At 36.4% G+C, this 23910-nt stretch overlaps 2 protein-coding genes across 2 annotated transcripts; both read left to right on the plus strand.

The window, feature by feature from the left end:
• Nucleotides 1–819: 819 nt before the first annotated feature.
• Nucleotides 820–13777, plus strand: LOC306871899 (melatonin receptor type 1B-like; the record flags this gene model as incomplete). Its single annotated transcript, XM_079420141.1, has 2 exons — nt 820–1015; nt 12888–13777. 2 exons carry the CDS (start codon nt 820–822, stop codon nt 13775–13777), a joined length of 1086 nt encoding a protein of 361 aa, XP_079276267.1.
• A 2845-nt stretch (nt 13778–16622) lies between these two features.
• Nucleotides 16623–18253, plus strand: LOC306871909 (vacuolar ATPase assembly integral membrane protein vma21-like). Its single transcript, XM_079420158.1, has 3 exons — nt 16623–16807; nt 17007–17116; nt 17259–18253. The coding sequence occupies exons 1-3, from the start codon at nt 16746–16748 to the stop codon at nt 17399–17401; spliced, it is 315 nt and encodes a 104-aa protein (XP_079276284.1). The 5' UTR covers nt 16623–16745; the 3' UTR covers nt 17402–18253.
• Nucleotides 18254–23910: the final 5657 nt, after the last annotated feature.

The following is a 23910-nucleotide window of genomic DNA, read 5'->3' on the forward strand; positions in this document are numbered from 1 at the left end:
CAAATAAATCATATTAGACGTACCACCATTTAAATATTTTCTGACTTAAATCGATCTTACAATATAAATATATATTTTTAATGTTTTTATTTCATCAATTTATCCATTGAATTCTTTAAAAATGGACCGAATTGAATCGAATGTGAAGTTAAATCATATCTATAATTTAAGTCAAATATAAATATCTAGTAATTCTGTGGAGGTTTGGCGTAGGCTACTATAACCAAACATTTTAAAATGTATAAATATGTAATATAATTTTAATGTGTATATAGACTACATAATAATGATGGATATTAAAATCTAAGTTTATAAACCTCCACGCTCAGTTTTACCGACGGTGGTTGACTAGACTGAACGCTAATAGCGGCTCGGTTTGGCGCTGGACCGCTGAGCGCGCGCTGGAACGGAGACCGAGATGCGACGCAGACTGCCGCTGATGTCTGTGCCGTGATGTGTGTGGCGTCTGAGCAACAGCCCGGAGTGTGTGTGAGTCACTGTGATCCGAGGTGACAATCCACATAACTGTGGGGCTGACAATGCGCCGACTACCAAACATAACATGCATCTGAAGTGATGGGAGCTCATCTCCTGGGAAATTCGAAGGGATGCTTCTGTGACAGAGACAGTGCTGTGTAAGTTATGTAAAAAAAAAAGGCTTTTACACTGCATTAGACGTTTAAGTGCTCAGTGACATTTTATAAGTGGAATGGATTGGTTATATTTTCTGGAGGGTGAATACATGTTCGTTCCAACTTTGCCTTTTTTCCTCGAAGAGTGGATCAAAGGAGAAACTTTAATGTGGCTTTACCCATAAGAATGGAGTCGATGAAGGCGAACTCGAGCTGTCTGGATAGTTTATCCCGGGGAAACAACTGCCTCACCGCCCAGAGCACGTCTCCCGGGGTAGCGGCCACCCTCGCCGGCGTGCTGATCTTCACCACCGTGGCTGATATCGTTGGAAATCTGCTGGTCATCCTGTCTGTGTACAGGAACAAGAAACTCAGGAATGCAGGTGTGAAGAGATACAGAAACTGTAATGTCAGGCAAGCATCACGCATCTTTAGTTGAGACTAAATTTTTAGATGAGAAATGAAAAATGTGTGCATCTGTAACCGTGTATAGCCAAAAAGCATCTAAACGCATTTAAGTTAAAACAGCATTGGATTTTCATGTTGGCTGAAGTTGTTCCCAGCTGCTGGTGCCAGTTTGGCATGAATCATATTTTATTTAAGTGGATAGTGGTTTTTAATTACACTAAAGGTGCATCGAATGTCTTTTCATGCGATATCAAAACATCAGCCACATGCAGTGTTTTGATGCACCCTTTTAAAGGCATAATGAATTTGAGAATTTCTTGGCATTTGAACTCAGTTTGTGTAAAACCTGATGAGCCATGTTAACCAGCATACTTGAAAATATTCCAAAAAGCATTAGTGCTTAAGTGGTGGAAAATCTGACCTTTTGTGCCGCGGAGTTCACATGGTCAATGTCCCAAATTTGATTATTTGACTAGAAACAGTACAGAATCATTCTTATTCATTTACAGCACAACAAAATACTGAAACGTTTTGGCCAAATAGATTTTGCATCCTAGATTATCAGTGTCTTCTCAGATATTTGTATTTCTGTTAAAGGAGCTGTGTCTTTGCATGTAATTTTATACAGGTGAGAGCGAGAGAGCGGAGCTCTGCCTGCGAGGGGTAGATATCTCTATCGATTTCACTGCTATGAGTTCAGGGTTATTTCACGTGATTAAACTGTACTAGGTATGAGAATGACTATGATCTGCACTGGGCAGACAGAAATGGAATAGATTCAGAGCTAAAGTGCCGTCATCAGACACAAAAGGTTCTTTAATAGCATCTATGGTTCCATGAAAAACCTTTAACGTCCATGTAACCTTTCCATTTTTTACCATGTAACCTTTTCCATTTGGTTCCATTTTTAGGTTCCTCACACTCAGAAAAAATGATTGGAATTGGTTCTTTGAGGAACCCAAAGTGGTTCTTCCATTGCATCACTTGGAAAACCCTCTTTTGGAAGCTTTATTTTGAAGAGTACAGTGTGCTGTTTGTTTAAAGTGCTCTAGGAGATGAGAATTCCCCATGATTTGAAGACGGTGGTTAATTGTCCATGTTGGCATCCACAGAAAGGGAATTATGAGATGCACATCAATCAGAAAATCAGAAAATAATGCTTCAGTATGGATAGTCTTGTTCTCTTTGCATATTCCTGTCATCAGACTGTTCCGATCTCTGCAGCTTCTCCTTACTGTTTTGGCAGCGTGTCGATCAGGACATGACACAGGCTGTTTATGTGTTGTGGGCATGTGCACTGCTCACTGTGCTGCGGCTAAAGTTCGATTTTTGTGTTTGTTGATGGAAATGCTGTTGTTGGTTCATTTTATTCTTAATAAGCATTTTAACCAGTGAAGGGCAGGCAGTTGTGCTCATTTAATTCTGTTTTAAGTATTACATTATATTAATACTACACTGTGTTGTACTTTTTTTTTATATATATATATATCATGCATAAATGTCTGTCAAAATTATAAACTGATGTCAAAATGTTGATTATATGGGCTGGTACTTACCGCAGTAAGAAGGAAAATAAGACTTGTATACGGCTTTGCAAAAACTGCATTAATATGTCAAGATATATGAATTTTGGCACAAGGACACTGAAAACCACATTCCTATCTTTTCTTTTTTGTTTTCTTTCAGCTCAGCCTATTTCTATACACGTTAGGTTCAGTTATGGGGTTGTGCAAGTTCTGGCAGCCTGAGTTGGGTTTAATCAATAGTCCTTTACTCCCTTCTGCTGGCCCATCTTTAGATTAGAGTGCTGATTGATAGCTTTTTAATGTCCAGCATCAGTTGGCGTTCCCACACGCTGTTCAGGAGATTCTGGCACATATTAGATCTGCCCAAGTCAAGCATCCTAACCGGTCTGAATCATCTAAAACCCAGTATAAAAGGTCTCTTATGCTCACCAAGGCTGCATTTATCTGATGACAAATACTGTAAAAATAGCAATATTGTGAAATACAATTGAAAAGATTTCTATTTCAATATATTTTAAAATGTCATTCATTCCTGTAATGGCAAAGCTGAATTTTCAGCAGCCGTTACTTCAGACTTCAGTGTCACTTGATCCTTCAGAAATCATTCTAATGTGCTGATTGGTGCTCAAGTAGGGTTGCAAAAAGGTGGAAAATTTCCTGTAAATTTCGAAAAAACATTCCAGAATTTTTGGAAAGTTTCTGGACATTTTCCACTCCTTTGCAACCCTATGTTCAAGTAACATTTCCATTTCCATGCAAAAGACTCTACTGTCACATTTGATCAATTTAATGCATCTTTGCTGAATAAAAGTAATAATTTCTTTCAATTACCCAAAAAAAAAAAAAGACCCCAGAGGTTCAAATGACACTGCTGATGACACCTTCTGATGGAAGGGCATTTAGATATTCACTGTTTAAAAATTTTCACTTCTGCATTACGGTGTCTCCATTAGTATCAGAAGCATACTGCAGTTCATCCATTATGCCTCACCTGAATTAGCAGCGGTGTTTGGCATTGGCGTGCACTCAGGTTCCTGATGGGCAGATGGCTTTCAGAGGAGAGGCAATGAACTACTCTCAGTGTAGTAATACTCACAGATGGTGAGTGAATGACGGCATGACAGTATTAGAATTCTCTACTCTTGCTAAGGCAAGCATACTGTTGCTTAAATGTAAAGTTAGGTATTTAAACAACCCCTAACTCTAGTCAAGGGTAGCCATCTGTAGTCCTAAAGGGCTGCAGACTTCACTTCCAACCTGACTGTAATTGAAGTAATCCTGAACACATCGATTAGCTGGTTCAGGTGTGTCATTAAACATGATTTCTACCTCAATTTGTGCAGCTTGTTGGTAGCTGCATAGCAACATCATGACAGCCACCACAACTCCTTAGCATCCTGGGAGCAACTTTTGCACCTCTTCAGAAAATGTGAAAAATGTTAAATACTGTTAATGGCACATCAGTCTATGCAACACACACACTCAGTCAATGAGAATGTGTGGTCTCAGTGCACCATTCCCTCACATAATATACAGACACACAAAAACACACACATCTAGCGTCATCAACATAATTGAATGTGTCTCCAGTTCACACTGAGGCATGTTAATGCTCTTATATGGTCATTTCTGTCAATTAGACTGGAATGCATGTGTACAGATGAGAATTGTTGAAATGGAGTGTTGCAGTGATCGTGAAAGTCTTTGATGGCAATGGTAATGTTTTCTGGCTTGAGCTGCAGCCTCAGGCTCCACCGTCTGACCGCTGCACACTCTCACTGGACACTCTGCTCAACAGCCAATAGAATATCTCACTACAAATTGCAATGTCTTCTTGGAAATCTAATAGATTTTTAATAATAATAGAACAACATGATCATTTGCATTTCGCAGTATGAAGATGTTGTTTAGATAGCTGGAGTGGGTTTGATCTGTTTGTTGGCAGAGCTCCTGAGAGGATGGTTAGCAGCCGTTTTATATGACTGGCTGGTGTACAGTAATAATTCAGCATTAAGTACTTATGGAAATGAAGGGGGGAAATGCTTCCCTTCTTTCTTTATCATGCGTACGCATAAACACACACACACACACACACTGCTTCAAAATATAGATGCTTACAAAGGCCCTATATATAGCCTCCTTTCTGGTTTTGAGAAGTGTTACATAATCATTATCAAGGTTATTATACTTAACTAGTTGTTTGAAATAAAATAAACGAATAAAATAAAACGTAAAATTCTTAAACTTGTTTATTTTAGCTGGTTGCCAAGGCAACATTTTTCATTTTCATTTAGTTTAATTTGATGTACTAAAATAACTGAAACCAAAATTAAACAAAACAAAACGCAAGAACAAAAAATGGAAAAATATCAAATGGAAAATATAAAACATATTCAAAATATTAATAGAAATTACAATAATATCTCAATGAAACTAAAATAACACTTGTTGCTAATATCACTTTACAGTAAGGTTGCATTTGTTAACATCGTAGTTAATCTTGATTTCAACATTTACTAATACATTATTAAAATCGGTATTAAAATTGATTCATGTTATCGAATGGACCTGAGCTAACATGGACTAACAATGAACAGTTGTATTTTTATTACATTAACATTTACAAAGATTAAGAAATATTGTAAGAAATGTATTGTTTGTTGTTAATGTTAATTAATGCATTAAAAACAGTTAACAAATTACTCATTAAAGTGTTACCAGACAATTCTTATACAACTTAAATATTCTACCTATTTCATACATTTTTAAGCAAACTGTTTTGAATAAAATAATTTGAAATGTATTTAAATAAAAATTTATTTTAAAATAATTTCTGTTAGTATAACACAAGATCAGATTATGCAACGCACATAACTTGTATTGCGTTAACCTTCACCTTTTTTTCTTGCTCTATGTCTCTTTCTTTCTCAGTGCTTCCACTGAGATATTTTTATGGAACTGGAATATAAAAGGGAATATGGGTCTGTGTGTGTACATACCCCTAGTGCTTGTGTATCTAAGGTGCTGTGGTTATATATGTGTGTGTGTGTGTGTGTGTGTGTTTTCAGAGTAGAGTTGGTGGTGGTATCTCACCAGTATCTAATGAATTTTACAATCCAATAATTTAACAGACGATGGTTGGCAGATTTTCTGTTCCACACATGTAATCCTGGACATAAAGATGAGATGTGCAGAGTTATAATAGACTGTCTGATCTGTGTATTAAAATAAGCCTGTAAAATGCATTTTAATATCAGCTAATTCCAGCAAAGATGTTCCAGACGAGCAGAGCCAGACTATCCATTAAATACATTTATGACAGCACAGACGCAGCCAGATCAGCATCATCCTCACAGCTACCGATAACCTCTCACTGTACTGGGCAAAAGAACAGGTAATTGCATTTTAATCGTCTCCTCTGAAAACTCATCCGCCACCTGCAGATTTCTTCTTTTTTCGCACGAAGTCCAGTCTTTTGGCTTTTTTAATGTTCCATCTCTCTCTGAAGAAATCTCTGACTATCAAACCAGTCTTTCATATATTACTGTGTGCTTCCTGCTTTGTTTAAATAAAACATTCATTAAAGTGTATATTGCCTTTCATAAGGATATAATAATTAACCAATATTTAGTATCATTTTAAGAATGAAATAAATTTCATATAAAGTACATATGTTTATAGAAATAGAGCAATAGGAAGCAAAATGACGTGTATGTCTGTGTAATTGTGCATGCATGTGTGTGGTGAGGTTGCAAAAGCACATTCAGCTTTGCTTCAGTCCATCAAACACCTCAGGTATGATGCAGTCTGTGATATTTTTCTAGGAGAGGTTACAATATATTGTGGCATGTTATTTCATAAATTCCTAACATTTGTTGTAGACTTTGTTTTAGTATGGCATATTTCAAATTGCTGTCAGCTTATAGTAAAATAAAACCTTTCTCAGCATTGCAAGAAGACTGCACTCTATGCATTTCCAAAGCCCAAACATCTAGATGGAACTCAGAACATGCTGACACCTCAAAACAAGCTTTCCTCAGGCTAGATTTTAGTTTCTCTACTGTTTGAAACAGAGTGAAGTTTTAGAATGAATTTGGATATTTTTGACAAGTGCATCCATCTTCCGATTTACTCTCCTATCAGATTCTTCCTTGTTTACTGTTTGCCAAGGTCTTTTTTTTCCCAGTTCTGTGCTGCAGAAACTTCTGAGTTTTTCTAGCTCAGCGTTGTGACTGCCTATAAAATCATCTCTCCACATGCTGTTAGATGACACAATATTGTATCCAGCTGGAGGAAAACATGAAGCCCAGATATCTGTTGCATATGTTTCAATGAATTCTTTCTCAGTCTTATCATTTGGCCACATGTTAAACAAAGTGGATTTTCCATTTTGATAAGGAGGTGTTAATTAGATCTCCTGATCGAATTACTATAGTTGTCTATAGTTGTGGACGTTTTCCTCTTAGCGGAAACTTTAAGATATGATATAGGAAAAAATCGAAGCCGTACAGTATGTATATATTTGGTGAATGTTCACTCTGCATAAGCCTTTATTTTTGGATGGTGACGGGCTGTCTGCAAAACAAAAGAAATTGTAAATGGTATCCACACAAATTGACATTATACATTTAGAAAAAAATGAATGAAAGTGTTAACTATAAATTTCTACATTTTATCTGTTCTCTAATATTATTCATTTATAATTTCTGTTTACATTTGACATACATTTATTCATTCATTTAGCAGATGCTTTTATCCAAAGCAACTTACAAATGAGAAAGTGCTAGCAATGTGCAACATTGTCACTATTTCTATGGGTTTAACAAAGCAAAATTTTATTCTGAATTCAGAAAAGCATACTCTTTCTATTTCTGGCAAATACCCTGAAGATATGACAGAAACAGTAAGAGTAGCAAATGTCATTTCAAATTCTGTAATAATATTTCTACATACCTCCCATTAGGAAGCAACTATGTAAAATAGCTTTTTTTCATGACAACTTGCATCTTTCATGTCTTAACTTTTTTGTGTTTAACAAAGCAAAAGCATATAGGCTGAATTCAGAATTTCTGCCAAGTAGCCTAAAGATATGACAGAAATAGTAAGAGTAGCAGCCTATGCCGTTTCAAATTCAACAATAATAATTCTACATAACTCCGGTTAGGGATTACTGGCTTAAGTGATATCAGCTCTAAAGGAAGTCAAGGTGGAGCAATTTTGATGAAATATGATGCCGATGAATCATGCACAGTAACAACATATTAAGAATGTAAATAAGGTCTGATTTGATTTTTATGTTCTCCCATGTGACTGACTTACACATGCTGCTCTTAAATATATGATTCAGGCTTGTAGAACATATGTCTTTGTGTAGAGTTTGCCATGAGAAATCGTGGAGAAGGAAACCAATTAAACCGTTCTGTCCAGGATAATCATGTGGATTTATAGTGATCCTCAGAAAGTCACTCCTGCCTAACTGTCCTGATCTGAACCACAGCCAAAATAAATGCTCTCTTTCCTGCTCTTCCTCTTTCTCTCCCAAATGTGATATATGAGCCTCTTTAAAATAAGCATGTCATTATTACACTGTCTTTATGTCCTTCAACCTTGATGAGGAATAAAAAACAAGAGCAGATGCATCTCTATTCAAGCTGGAAGATAGTGTTAGAGGAAAGGTTCAGCATTCACATGATTTGTGGTGTTATTAGATGTTGAAATACAGCTCTCTAAAGGTTTGATACTCTGATGTACCTTTATTTTGGGTCATGTGACAGCTTTGTAGGTTCATGCAGATATAAAGTGACCAACTGCAATTCAAATCCAGCTCAACCTCAACTTCTAAAGGGACCAAGAGTAAAACAATGTAGATAACTGACAACTTCTATATCTTTGCTTAAGCAAGAGATTCTTTTTTAGTTTTTGTCCGAAAAACTTTCCCACTCAGAAATGACGTCTTTGTCCGGTGCCAACAGCACTGACTCTCCATATAAATGTCATTGTAAATGTCAGTGCGAAGGACCCGCAGTGACCTGTGTGCAATTCCCTGACTATTTGGACTCTGTTGCCAGAGGATCCATTTCCAGTGACTGTTTGAAAAAAGTCAAAAACTGCTTTTTCAAGTCTGAGGTCCGACTTGAGCTTAGATTGAGGATTCTGCTCTGATCTCGGTGATACGCTGCAGAGAATCAGACCACTGAGGCATTTGAGCGCACCACTGAAAAAGGGTTTCAGCTGAATAGATATTGCAACCTTGAGGGAATTATATCTTGAAAATATTTCTAATTGTACAAAATGGTTCAATTTGATCTGCTGAGTTACATAAAAATTAAATAAGCAGAATTTATAATCAGGATCCCTATTGGAATAAAAGTGAAAGGGTACTATATTTTCAGGATACCTGATATTGATACCACAATGACGCAATAATTCATAGTAATGTTGTACAGTTTGCCTATTTATGTGCAAATAAAATGTTCTCACTCAAAATAACAAATCCGGATTAGCTCATGGCTGCAGTAAATCATTTACATAAAACATTTCTCTCATTTTGTCATTTATTAATCTTTTTATTTATTGATACGCAGAAATAATTAGCAGGCTACTTTAAAATCTTTGTAGAGTCAATTCATTTTTAATAATAAATAATGTGTCATATATATGTGTGTGACTTTAGTTTGAATGATACTGATTTTTTTGGTCTGAAAATTATGTGCAAATACATATATTTGCATTATTTATATTATGAACGTAATATTTAAAAGCCATCATATTAAGAGTAAATAAACTGTAAATTATGAGCTCTCCGGTTTCACCTCTAGATTTCTTTTTAAAATAAATGTAACTCTTTTAGGTTACATAAAAAACCTTTACATTTTCCATGTAAAATATTCAGTTATTCAAATTGAATATTAATATTGAGAACTGATGTTATTATGCAAGTATCAATCATCACAGCAAATGTATAAGTAGTACATATATTTCAAGGTTATAATTTTTGCGTACACTTTTTAGCACAGAGAGCTGAAGCCGCCCTGTTTGTTGTTATTGGACTCACGCTAGACTGATGGCGGGAGATGGTGATCTTGTCAAAGCACACTTCCCGTCAGTTGTGGCTTTGGGTTGACAAATGTTTGGCAGGCTGAGGCACTAGTCAGAATGCCACTCTAGATTTAAAGGAAATGCTCAGATAAATCATTTCTGATGTTTAAGATGACACGATGAAAAAGGTGCAGATTTTGTGTAAGTGTGCGCTCACTAGGCTGATGTAATTTATAACTGAATCTATAACTTTTTCTCTCTTTTTTTTACATGACAATCTGCAGTTTGTTGCAGACAGAACAGACCTTGAAAGTGTTCTTCAACCTCAAGTAGAAAATGATCATACACCCTCAAAAAAAGGCACAAAACATTCACTTGGTATGTACTATTTAGGGGTAAATAAGGTACAAAGATGTAACTTTTAGCTTTACCATCCCAGTGACAGCATTGTAGCTTTTTTCTGACTGTGTATATATGCCCCTCTGCCCAGCCTCCAAGAACTTTACACCTCCAGAGTGAGGAAAAGGGCTAAGAAAGTCACTCTGGACCCCTCGCACCCAGCTCACTCTCTCTTTGTACTGTTGCCCTCTGGCCGGCGCTACAGATCACTGAGCACCAGAACAGCCAGACACAAGAACAGTTTTTTCCCCCAGGCCGTATCCCACCTGAACAACACATAACACACCCCGGTACTGTACATCTGTAAATAACTCATCAAACCTTCATCTGTACATAGGACACATGCACATTCACAGTTCTGTCTATGGTCATGTCTCTTTTCTGTATATTTTTACTTTTATTACTATTGTTATTCTTAATTATTGTATATTCTCTTCATTAGTGTTCTTTATCACCTTAATTATATGTTGTCTGCACTATGTTTGTACTTTCTGTACTGGAAGCTCATAACACCAAGACAAATTCCTTGTGTGTGCAAACACACTTGGCAATAAAGCTCTTTCTGATTCTGATTCTGATATAGTGTGACCCAGTCTGAACACTTTATAACACTTTGCATGAGTGGAAGTCATAGGTGATTCCAGGTGTTACATGCACAAAAGGCGGTGGGTCTGATGCAATTTGAATCTGTTTCAATGCGACCTTCGTGAGTTGTAAAGCATTTTTAGTTTTCTTGGCACGTAATCTTCTTGGCTCCTTTGGGTCGAAATGGAGATGGAGTGTGATGGCGGGAAACAGTCAATGAGAGTTCATGAATGGAAAATTATGAGCGAAACAAGCATGACCTGATCAGTGTTGTGTAGAGCCAAAGAATAATTGAAACTGCAGAAATGAGCTGCTTTTGAATTCAGCAAATGATTTGTAAATGGGTTTACGGGGGCAACTCAATCAGAAATGCATTTTTGCACAGACAAAATGAGGTCATGTTTGGAGAAGATGGATGTGTCTGACCGTTTTGTTTTGGAGATAGAACATGAGTCACTTAGCTTTTAAAGGCAGCCAGACAGGGTCTGGCAGTGGGACATTTTTTCTCTTTGTTATCTTTTAGAGTGTTGTGAACAGTGAGGAGACATAATGTTAGTCTGCAGGGATAATAATTATTACAGCGCCTCCCTAATCGAGTTATAAATTACACACAGGTGTCTGTATTCTGTCAGTCCACACACACTCCTGACGCAGACCTTCACAAACACACTCTTTTAAAGGACACAGACACACTGTCAGAAATGCACTGAAATGCACAAAAGAGACCTACTATTAATATAATATTACTTTTATACTTTTTTTAAACTTAAATTTCAGATATCATTTTCTGTTTCAGTTTTTGATAAATGCTGATGAACGCAGTACATGTGTATTGCCTTATCATTTGTTGCTTAAATTTTAAAGATTTAAAATGTAAAATAAATGATATGATATTAAATATTTATTTTAAATTAAAATGTTAAATTTAAGCTACATTTACATTTTTAAATGCAAAATAAAGGATATGGATAAATAATGGATAATTAATGGATAAGGATAAATAACGAAGGAATAAATAAAAAGTAAAATACAATAAAACATACAATAATAAAAGTTGATGAAAAGGAATAGAAACAGGCAAAGGCATCCTGTGCACAGCAGTCTTTGTGGTCCCCGAAGGGCCGTTCACACTGACAGCGATTTAGAGCGACAAAGCAACCCGGAAGTCATTCATTTTCAATGAGAGTTGGTGATTTGAGGCGACATGAGCAACAGAGACCGACGGCGATGCAAAAGTGTTAGTTCACCCAAAAATGAAAATTCTCCCAGTTTACTCACCCTCATGTCGTACCAAACCTGCATGACTTGAAAAGAAGTTTTGAAAATTGTCTCAGAGTTAAAGGCAAGGTATGCAGTTTTTCAAAAACGTTTTAGAAAACTGAGCCTATAACGAGCTTGTGCGCTTAGAATAAACCGATGACATCGTTCGCTGGTGTGGAAGCTAATATCGTTATCTTTATAGTTATCGTTCTTGATGTGAAAGGGGCTTTTGGGTCTAATTTATTTCTGAGCTGTTGTGTTTGGGTTGCCCATAATCATCTGCAATTTTAATATGGTTTATAGTTTCCTTCATTTTGTCTCCTGTAGAACACAAAAAAACTTGTACTTGTAAAACTTGTAAAAACTATGTACTTCACGTCCAAGTTATTTGAACAATATTAAAAAATATACTATTTTTTTCCTTTTAGTTTGAAGAAATATTTGAGGAATACATAATTATTTTTCTTTGCTGTTGTATTTGGGTTGCCCAGTAATCATAATTGTACTATGGTTTATATTTTCTTTTTTTTTTTTCTTTTTTCTGTGGAACACAAAAGAAGATGATTTGAAAAATATTTTGAAAGTCAATGGGGTCCAATGTTGTTTGAAGCTCCAGTGACTCTTCAGTAACACTTTCTTTTAAGGTGTCCTTGTTACAGTGTTATTATACATTTAAGTACTGAGTAATATTAATTAACTACATGTACTTATATGGTTAGGGTTTGGCTTAGGGTTACTTGCATGTAATTATGCATAATTTATTGCCATTATAATAGTAAGTACAAGTAATATGTAACAAGGATACCTTAAAATAAAGTGTAAAAGTGTAAAAATCTTATTTTTTTCTTTCAAGCTTGAGTAAATGATGATATAATTTTTCATTTGGATGAATTTATTTTACTTTGCTGTTGTGTTTGGGATGCCCAGTTATGTGTAATTGCAATATGGTAAAATTTTATTATAAACTTCAGTTATGTAAATATCTAAGTATGTAAATATAATAGAATTATGTAACTTTCTCACTCTCTCTTGTTAATAGGTAACATCTTTGTGGTGAGTCTTTCTGTGGCTGACCTGGTGGTGGCGCTATATCCATACCCCTTGGCTCTGGTTGCTATCTTCCATAACGGCTGGACAATGGGCTCCCTGCACTGTCAGCTGAGCGGGTTTGTTATGGGACTGAGTGTGATCGGCTCGGTCTTCAACATCACGGCTATCGCCATCAACCGCTACTGCTACATCTGCCACAGTCTCCGCTACGACCGGCTTTATTCTCGCCGGAACACCTGTCTGTACCTGCTGCTCACCTGGATGCTAACTGCTCTGGCCACTGTGCCCAACTTCCTGGTGGGCTCCCTAAAATACGACCCACGCATCTTCTCCTGCACGTTCACCCAGACAGCAAGCTCTTTTTATACCGTCTGTGTTGTTCTTATCCACTTTCTGGTTCCTCTGGGCGTGGTTTCTTTCTGCTACCTGCGCATATGGACGTTGGTGATTAGGGTCAAAGGTCGTGTGCGGCCCAATCCAAAGGTCAGAGCAGCCGACCTGAGGAATTTCTTGACGATGTTTGTGGTGTTCGTGCTGTTCGCCTTGTGCTGGGCGCCCCTGAACTTCATCGGGCTCGCCGTGGCAGTAAACCCCGCAAGAGTGGTGCCGAATATCCCAGAGTGGCTGTTTGTTACCAGCTACTTCATGGCGTATTTTAATAGCTGTCTGAATGCTGTCATCTACGGGTTGCTCAACCAGAACTTCAGGCAAGAATACAAACAGATTCTCCGCGCTCTCTGCACCCCACGAGCGCTTTTCACTGATAGCTCCAGGTACAACACTGAAGCCATAAAGAGTAAACAGTCGCCGGTGGGAACCAATAACAATGTGAAAGAGGCCAATATGTATAAGGGCGGTGTAACACACACTCTTTTCTAGTACATCACTCCCCATTCTTCTTCTTATTGGTTTTATGGCGGATTGCAATCATGACTTATCAGGTGCATACCGCCACCTACTGTACCGGAGTATGCAGCATGGATTCATCACTCCCCATTTAACTAACAACCACAATATTAGGGTACAAAGGGGTTAAAGGCACAGTGGGGTAAATGCGCATTTGTTTTTAGTTTTCTGGAGCACTTTCCTAAATATCTGCGGTTCACTATGCACCAGGAAATTTGACTGAGCCTTGATTCAGCAAATAAAATGTAAATTCTGCACTACACTGACCTAATATTTGACAATTTTTTTTTATTTTATAGAGTTATATGACAAATGAGAATCAATAAAATTTCCAAATATATTTCGCCTACTCCTGGCAATCAACTGTGCTGCAAAGTTCAGTCAGCTCCAACTCTAATCAAACACACCTGCCTTTAATTTTCAAGCGATCCTGAAGACTTTAATTAGTTGCTTCAGGTGTGTTTGATTAGAGTTGGAGCTGAACTTTGCAGGAGAGTCGATCACCAGGAGCAGGATTGGGCACCCCTGTTTTGGTATTTGTACCCTGTAAAAGTTTGGTATTTAGGGTAAAAAGTGCCTCTACTGTTGAAGCTAAGGGCGCAATAATTGGAATGAAAATAAATAGCAAGATGACTTTTTCATTTGTTGATGTGAGATTGTTAGATTCAAATGGTCAGTATCATGTATTATGTTGGGTTTCTACCTTAAAGATAATCACCGTATGTATAATGAAACTATCATAAAAAAATACATTAATCATATTTTAATCAAAATTAAATATATGAATAATTTATTGTTACTGTAAAGCCTCAAAAAATTATGAGATCTTCAAGCTATATAAGAAGCTTTCAGAATTTGTATTTTTTCTGTATATTTAAAAAGTCATTTTAATAAAATACATTTTAATTATTTTGTTAATCAAAATAAATAGAATATGGTGTAAAACTTTGCTGAAGTTATCATTTTGAACAAGTATTACCTTATTTCACAAAATGTATTACTATCCACTTGTTAAAAGGATAGTTTACCCAAAAATGAAAATTCTGTCATTTATTACTCACCCTCACGTCGTTCCTAACCCGTATGACCTTCGTTCATCTTCAGAACACAATATTTTTGATGAAATCTGAGATCTTTCTGTCCCTGCATAGACAGCAACGCAACTGACACGTTTTATGGCCCAGAAAATAAGACTGAGTCTTCTATAATTATAGTTGATACATCTATAATTAATGTTGTATGTTTTTATTTTTGCAACAAAACATTAAGTGAAATATTTTTTTATATATAACTACTTCATGTTGTGTATTTCTGCACAATCAGTGTGGACATTTCCAATCTGAGTGTTCTGCATGCAATGGTGCTGAAAACTAAACTACATCTTTGTCTTTGTAGTCCTGTCTCTCTTCTGTCGCTGTATCTTCCTGATATCAGTCATACTTACGCTCTACCCAGATTACTTACCTTCATTTTTCTGCACACACTACACACTCTTGCTCCTGTCCTTGAGGAAGATTTATAATTTCTCCAGACACTAAGCGCGCTGGCTGAATGGAGCAGATGATGATGACCTGATGCAAGCTTCTCCAGAGCAGTAATTTTCACAGAATGGCTTGAAGTATTAACCCTGATGCTCTAGCAGTGCCATATCCAGCACAGACATAAAGAGCTGTATATATCAGTGTGTTTTCAAGCTCAGTGGAGTATAAGCATATACGGTTTTTTGAAATCCAGTTCTTAATTTTTAGCAGACTGATTTTATTTATTTTTATTGATGTATATTTGCTTAAAAGACATTACTTTTTTATTTGCCAAAAACACAGTGTTATATGATTAATATTATAAAAAATTGGCTTATATTGGGCTACAAGTTGTCACAAGGGCTATATCCCAGTTACTCAGTATTGAAGCAAGAGTCTATCTCCAGAAGTATAAAAAAAAAAAAAAAAAAAAATTGAAATAATTTTGTCTTAATATCATATGTGCCCCAGGACCACAAAACCAGTCTTAAGTCGCTGGGGTATATTTGTAGCAATAGCCAAAAATACATTGCATGGGTCAAAATTATAATTTTTTCTTCATGAAGATCATGTTAATTTGTAAATTTCTTACCATAAATATATAAAAAACTTTTTTTGATTAGTAATATGCATTGCTAAGAACTTCATTTGGACAACTTTAAAAGAGATTTTCTCCTTTTTAAATTAAATTAATTTAATTTTACCCTAATTTAATTTTTTTGCACCCTCAGATTCCAGATTTTCAAATAGTTGTATCTCGGCCAAATATTGTCCAATCCTAACAATCAATGGAAAGCTTTTTTATTCAGCTTTCAAAAAAAATTGAGTGTTTTTGTGGTCCAGGGTCACATATGTAATACAGTAAAATGTTTGACATCTGGCCATGGTTTCCTCAGTAACTGTATGGTTTTGATACAAAAGTCATCCAGAAGTGTTTTTATGCTGGTTTTAATTTCATAATCTCTCAAATTAGTATAGCCTAATTTAATTCTACAAACGTAAAGTCGAATATCAGCCTTTTTTATTTTAATAAACCAAAATAATTAAATGTTGCAATTTGTTATTATGACAAAGACATTTCCAAAAATGTACTTATAGGTTATTTTATCCGACATACTTATTTTATTGAGCTCTCTTTCATAATTCTTCAATAATCTGATTTGAACCAGGAAGACATAAAGGAAGACATAAAAGATGTGCAGCGCGGTAGGTTCCCAAACCCAGTTTAGGTCGTATCAGTGCAGCGGCGCCCCCTAGCGGACATGCGCAAAAACGCGCGCTGCACTGCTGTCACCTTCATCCGCATCATGTGACAAAAACCCGGACGCGCAAATCATTCAAGATGTCGCAGCACGGAATTACGAGCTGCTGAGTTCCCATACCTTTCTTCTGTTTTTATTGTCCATACATAAAAATACAAAATGCAAAATTACGATAAAACACCCGTGGACTCCATGCCTCCAACCGCGCCTGATTTCAGAGGGTAAGATATTGCATATGATGTGCCTTTTCTGCTCAGACTGCACGTGACCTTAAACCAGAATTACAATGACTAAGTGTAAATTTAAATTGTACATTAATTAATATCACTGTAGAATTTCAAATGATTTAAAGCGCATATTTCGACTAGTTTAATTAGTCTAATCTCTCTCCTTGTCACTTTCTTCCTTGCATTCATTCAGGAATGACGGTTCACTTGTCTCTGTACTCAAGACACTATTGTTTTTCACTCTTCTGATGATAACTCTACCCATCGGACTGTATTTTGCATCAAAGTCTTTTCTCTTTGAAGGTATTTTGCTTCCAAAGGCTGATAAACCAACTTTTTATGTTCTAAAATAATAATATTTAGTATGTCACAACAGGTTAGTATATTAAGCCCTTAGGTGCTGATTTGCTTTGATAATTCATGATTTCTGCTTAATTCTTCACAGCTTCTCTGGGATACTCCAGCAGTGACAGCTACTTCTATGCCGCCATCGTTGCTGTGTTTGCCGTCCATGTGGTTCTGGCACTCTTCGTTTACGCTGCATGGAATGAGGGATCACGCCAATATAGAGAGGGAAAACAGGATTAAGCAAGACTATAAAAACTACAGGGAGAGATGGAAACACACACACAACACTCTGTCTTATTCATTCCTGAACCAGAGCATCGTAATGGAGTGACACCATCTCTCTGTGTTTACTTCTATCAGAGAGAAGATGCCTGATTTCTCCTTCATCTCACGGAATGGTCAAGGCCATCTTTAGTCTGGCTGAAGGTCGTGTCAGAAGGTGTTAGATGCTAATCTGTGTTTTTGTGCAGGGTTAATAAAGGACAGAAGAGAAGACACACTGTTCTCATGAAAGTTCATTGCTCCTGCATTGTCATATTCGGAGCCATTTCAGTCTATCCCATACATGAATCCCAATTCTGATTTCAAGCCGTTGTATTCAGACCTTAGGCCTTCTGGGTAATTTCAATGTCTTCCCTTGTTTTTTTTACACAAACATGCAGTGGTCATGTAGACAGTTGGTTGTTTAAAACTAGTGTGTGTCTGTGTGATTAAGTTAAAAAATCCCAAATTGATAATTTCATGTCGTTTTATTTATCAGTTAAAGCTGTCCTCTGGAACTTTACATTTTTTCCATTTTTACTGGAAATTCACACTTTTGAAGCCCTAGGAGTATTGTGGTTCTTACTAGACATTTTATCATTTATAAATATTGTTTAAAATGACAGTTCCGAGTGTGGTAAGAGTTAATATGTTGACATGATGTGTTTTAGATCAATGTAGCAAATAAATCACTCCATCTGTCCATTGTTTGTGCCCCTTTTTAGGATAATATAAATGAAATGAATTAATTATCAGAATATTTTATTTTATTTAGATTGCTCTATGCCTCTAATATATCTTTATGATTTACATAAATATTGGATCTCTCAGAACAATGTGACATTTAATGTACTATTTTAATGCTGTCTCTTTGGTTAAATGTGAAAACAAAAGCACTCACACTTATACTCAATATAATAATTTAGCATGACTAAAATTTCATACAAACCGTATTCACAAAACATCTTAAGGATAAAAGTAGCTCATAACTTGCTGATTTAGGAGAAAATCTTAAAAATAATGGGCGTGTCAGTCCTAAATTTAGCCCCGAGTTTCACAGACAAGGCTTAAGACTAGTCCTAGACTAAAATGACTAAAAGTCTGAGCTGTTTCAACTGAAAGAAACTTGCACTGACTCATCATAAAATATATCAGTGCCTTTGTTTTGTCTCAAAATGCACCCCAGTAATGAACTATGGCCTAATCCTGGTTTAGTCTAAGCCCTGTCTGTGAAACCAGGCCAAGGAGTCCTACATTTTTGCTCCAAGAGTATTTCACAAAGCCTTTAGCGTTAAAACCACCTCCTAAATCTGTGAAACATTAGGAGTAGTGAAGAGGACTCCTAAGTTGCTAATGTCCGAGACACACTGCACGATTTTTGGCTGTCCCAGACGAAAGATTGGCATCGTGAAACAATCGTGGCCAATCAGAAATCGCCGCGATTGCTTCACGATGCCAGTCTTTCGTCGGGGACAGCCGAAAATCATGCAGTGTGTTTCGGGCTTAAGACCAAGCCACAAACTATCCTAAAATGGCTGTTTGCCAGCAACCTGCCTCAGAGTGTAAATATTTTACAAACCCGCTACATTTATTTGCACACGTTTTTACATCCCAAAATCCAAATTTGGATTGGCAACATAATACCGCGCTCTACAATATTTCTATGAATAAATCTCTGACAGAGGCCCCTCCACTATCAGCCAATCACTGTGTGCATAGTTAGTAAGCATGCTTACATCATCCATAGCAACGAGGTCAGCCTTGCCCTTACTCTTTGCTTAAGACTTCTCTCTATTCCTTAGTAAATTTTTGTCTCAGCAGGTCTGTGAATAGGTCTTAAGAGAAAACTCTTAGCTAAAAACTTTTCCTTTAACTCTTAGTGGTAAGATAAAACATTTTGTGAATACGGGCCCAGAAGTGGTTGCTACAGCTTTCAAGCTATGCATATTTGTAATCAAGTGGAAACTCACTGTAATCAGGTTTGACAAGTGAATCAGCCTGAGACTAAGCTAGGGACAGTGATGGAGGGCAGTGAAATCATGATTATTGAGAGGTTTCTGCATTTCTCAGCCTAGTTTAGACAAGAGAACATGACCCCTAGGCAACACAGGAAGATGCACTTGCATGCAGAAATGCGCCAAAGAAGGGATGTGTGTATGTAGTTTCAATCAAATTGTAATTCAAAATAAACCCCTGCATATTCATAGTTGAGACTATGACAAGACCAAGTCTAGAATAAGCCTTGAGCTCTACCACTAATGGGCACTTTAAACTCATTCCTTAGCATTTTGTACCTAAAGCAATGAACAGTTAAGAAAATTAAGGTCACATCAGTAAAGTTTCAGAATAAAGCAGGCTATATATTTCATATGTTTAATATTATACAAACGAAAAGGGTCTTTGAACCCCTTAGACAGTCTGCATCAAGTTACATCAAATCACTCCCCCAAGAATGCATTTGGGTTTTGATGAGTTCATGAATGGGTTCTGGTCTGGACAGATCCTTACAGTGCTGTTTATCATCTGGTAATGGAAGGAATGAGGGCTTTTACACACCAACTGCTAAAGCAGACTGAGCCAAAAATGATGATGATTGAGAAACAGACAAAAGGGAAAAGTGAGTTAAATGCCTTGAGGGATGAAGCTGGGCAGGAAAAGCAGGGAAACATCCCTGCGGAAATATTGAGAGCATGTCTGGATGGAAGAGGAAGAGTGGAAAAGGAGAATTATTCGAATTTCCTGCTTTCCCATCCAGCTCTGTCGTTTTCTCTGCCCACTGTTTACAACTATATCTCCATTCTACCCCCTCTGTGAGCTGTGCAGCCCAGTTGAGTAACTCTACACTACAGGACTCTACACTGCTGTCAGCAGAACTAGTCTACTTAACTCTAAATAATACAACAATAGAAGTTCATGTTTAAGCAATAAAACATGAGACGCCATGCTATAGTCAAGGCTAAAGAGTGTAGTTAAACAACACATAACCTGTGATTATTTAACTGTGACTATAACAATAATTAACCGACTGTTTTTCTAAAACATTAGGCCCGTCACATAATAAAATATATAGGACTCATATTTAATAGATGTTATCTTATTAAGGAATAGTTCACTCTAAAATGAAAATCTGCTGAAAATGTTCTCGCCCTCAGGCCATCAGAATAGATTTGGAGTAATTTAGCATTACATCACTTAAATTGGATGCTCTGCAGGTGCCATCAGAATGAGTAATATTATGCAAAGAGGACTTGAATTTTAGCCAGAAACAATGGTTTGAAGTTAAAAATGTCTAATGAAGGATTTATTACAGATATGCAACTTTTCACTTCACAAGATGCTAATTGATGGACTGGATTGGTGTGGGTTACTTGTGGATTATTGTGATGTTTTTATCAGCTGTTTGAGCTCTTATTCTGACGGATTCAGAATTCACTACAGAGGATCCATTGGTGAGCAAGTGGAGAAATGCTCAATTTCTCATCTGTTCTGATGAAGAAACAAACTAATCTACATCTTGGATGTAGAATTTTCATGTTATGATGAACTATTCTTTTAAATAATTCTGATAATATAGTTCCTAACAAACAAAACCTCGATATACAACAAAAATAACAATCCACTATTGCTGATACTGTACAGTTTAATGTTATAAAAAAAATGTAAGGTTTGAAAATTACTTTTTAAAAAGCAAACTTGAGTATTTTGTGTTCATGGTACTCAGATCAGAAGAGGGAAGTTTCAGCACATGTATTTAATTTGATCAGTTGAATTCTTACACTTGGATTATAACTTTTACTCATTTTTTTATGAATTATTTAGTGCTGTTAAATGATTAATCGTGATTAATTGCATCCAAAATAAACGTTTTTGTGTACATAATATATGTGTGTGTACTGTGTAGATTTATTATGTATAAATAAATACATATGCATGTACATATTTAAGAAAAATATGTTATATTTGTATATTAAATATATTTATATATAATATAAATGTAAATATTTTCAAAATATATACAGTATGTGTGTGTTTATATATACATAATAAATCTACACAGCACACACACACATATATTATGTTTATTTTGGATGTGATTAATCGCAATTAATCGTTTGACAGCACTAGAATTACTTTTTTTGAGTATGTTGAAAGTGGGTTGGTATAGTTATAGCTCATCAAAAGTAACTGAATGGCTGCCAGTTCAGTTCTTACTGATATCACCACTGTGTTGTAAGAGTGGATAAAAGTGTGTGAATAAGCATCTGATATCTAAGGGAGCAGAAAAACTGGCCCAATCTTCAGGATTGGTTTTCAGACAGGTACAGACATCCACGTCTTGACTAAATGGGACCTACATGGTCTTCATGTCTTGATAACACAGATGGAGATAGGAGATGGAGAGGTCACGGGTTAATGTTAGTGCAGCAATACTTTGGCACATACAGAAGAGAAAAGAACTGAGGGGAAGTTGGAAGAAAAGATGAATGACTGCAAAATACAGGTCTTATTAGAAGCAACTGCAGCTCCACAGTGGGGGGGGCCATTACAGATAAATAGGTCAAGGATCGCTGTTATCCAACTGTTCCTCAGACTTAGCAGTCCTGACCTGAAATCTACATAGCACACGATAGAACCACTAGCAGTCTGTCTATTTCTGTTTCACTCATTGTGTCTCCTCACTCCTGCCTCCCCAGACACACAGAGATGACGAAGATATTTAATCTATTTGTACGTCATCATTATAATTATTAATCCAGGTCCGTGTGCATACGTGCTTGAGCGTATGGGTGGGTATGTGTGTGTGTGCGTATGAATCTTCCCTTATTATTCCCTGTGACTCACTCCCGTCGTATAAACACACATGCAGAGGTGAGAGGATGTTGTATAATCCTCCCCATTTCCTGTGTGCATGTGAGTGTGGCTTTCTACAGTTACACAATACATGACTTGACTGAGGTCAGAAAAGTCTTGACCAGTTCAGACTTAAAGATCGCATCTAAAATAAATCATTTATATATATTGTAATTTTAAGTGTATTAAATGATAATACATTTAATATATAAATCATATATCTATTGACGATGCCTGATACACATGGTAGAAAGCTGAATTAAGGAAGGGGAAGTACATGTCCATTAAAGATGGGGTTTCACTTTTTGTCTGTTGGTTAGTTGGCCACTTCACCTCGTCAGCACAGTTACATAATAGATGAAATGCGTTTAATACAGTAGTCACATAATTCTGCTCATATTTAGTGATTCGTGCTAAGTATGAGACAGCTGTAGTCGGTTAAGAGTCTCATGGAGCAGATCTACTGTAGTGCTGTAATAGGATCTGAAGCAAAACCAAAGGCCAGAAACGGGTTCAGACGTCGCCGAATATTTTTGGTCTAAGTATGAGTCCCGTCTCAACCTGCAAAACCAAAATCCTGTTCCTCAAGTGGAACACATCCACTAAGTTACCATGGACACAATTTGGGTTCTCATCCTGTATTTTGATTGCGCGAAAGTAACTAAGGGTGATTCACTGACTAGCGACCATTGCCATGGAGACCGGCTTCTCTCTCATATTATCTTGGAATTTTTAGAGCGATCCCTTCAAGTTCAGTCTGAGAGAGAGAGAGAGAAAAGAGAGACAGAAAAAAATAATAATTATAAATTATTCTAAATTCTCTCATAGAGTAATCCACAGAAGCTAATTTGAGGCTCGGAAACACATTTATCTAAACTGTCTGCACAAGAGAAATGTATATGTGCTCAGCATTCAGTGGTAACTCTGTGTTTTATTTTGATTTATGCACTGTCATTTCTGATCAGTAATGATTTGCTGTTGCTAATGATCTAGACTACTGGTCTAGAAGTAGCCATCTTGCCGGGCTCAGATCCTGGACCAGTTATTCACTGAGCTCAGGCTGGTACATTGGCGTGAGCCAGCACACTGACTCATTGGGTGTTCTGCCAGGGCACTGGGACCGCAATGTGTGCTCTGATCTGTACTTAAACACCAAACACCCTCTCTTTTCTTCACTCTCTTTCACGTCCCAAATGTCTCAATTTCCTATTTCCAATTATACAACATTCTGCATGATGCCATAATTAGCACTATTTATAGTCCATGTGTATACTGTGTGTAATGAGTATATTCTCTGTATATGCACATTTGCTAGTCACTAAATGAATGCAGTTTAATTGGTTGACTTAAAATATTATATTTTAAAGGATAATACACCTAAAATTACTAAAATTCGAAGTGAATTACCTTATAATTGACAAAGAAACAAAATGCATATTGAATGAATAGTTCACACAAATATGAAAAAATTTTGTCATCATTTACTTACCCTTGTCATTCCAAAACTATATGACTTTCTTTTTCTGCACAACACAAAAGAAGATATTTTGAAAAATTATAACAGTTTTGCTTCACCAAAAGTCTTTGGTTACTTACCAACATAAATAAATTTTAACTGATGTTGCACAAAAAAAAAA

This window comes from Barbus barbus, assembly GCF_936440315.1.
Source record: "Barbus barbus genome assembly, chromosome: 6".
Lineage (NCBI taxonomy): Eukaryota > Metazoa > Chordata > Actinopteri > Cypriniformes > Cyprinidae > Barbus > Barbus barbus.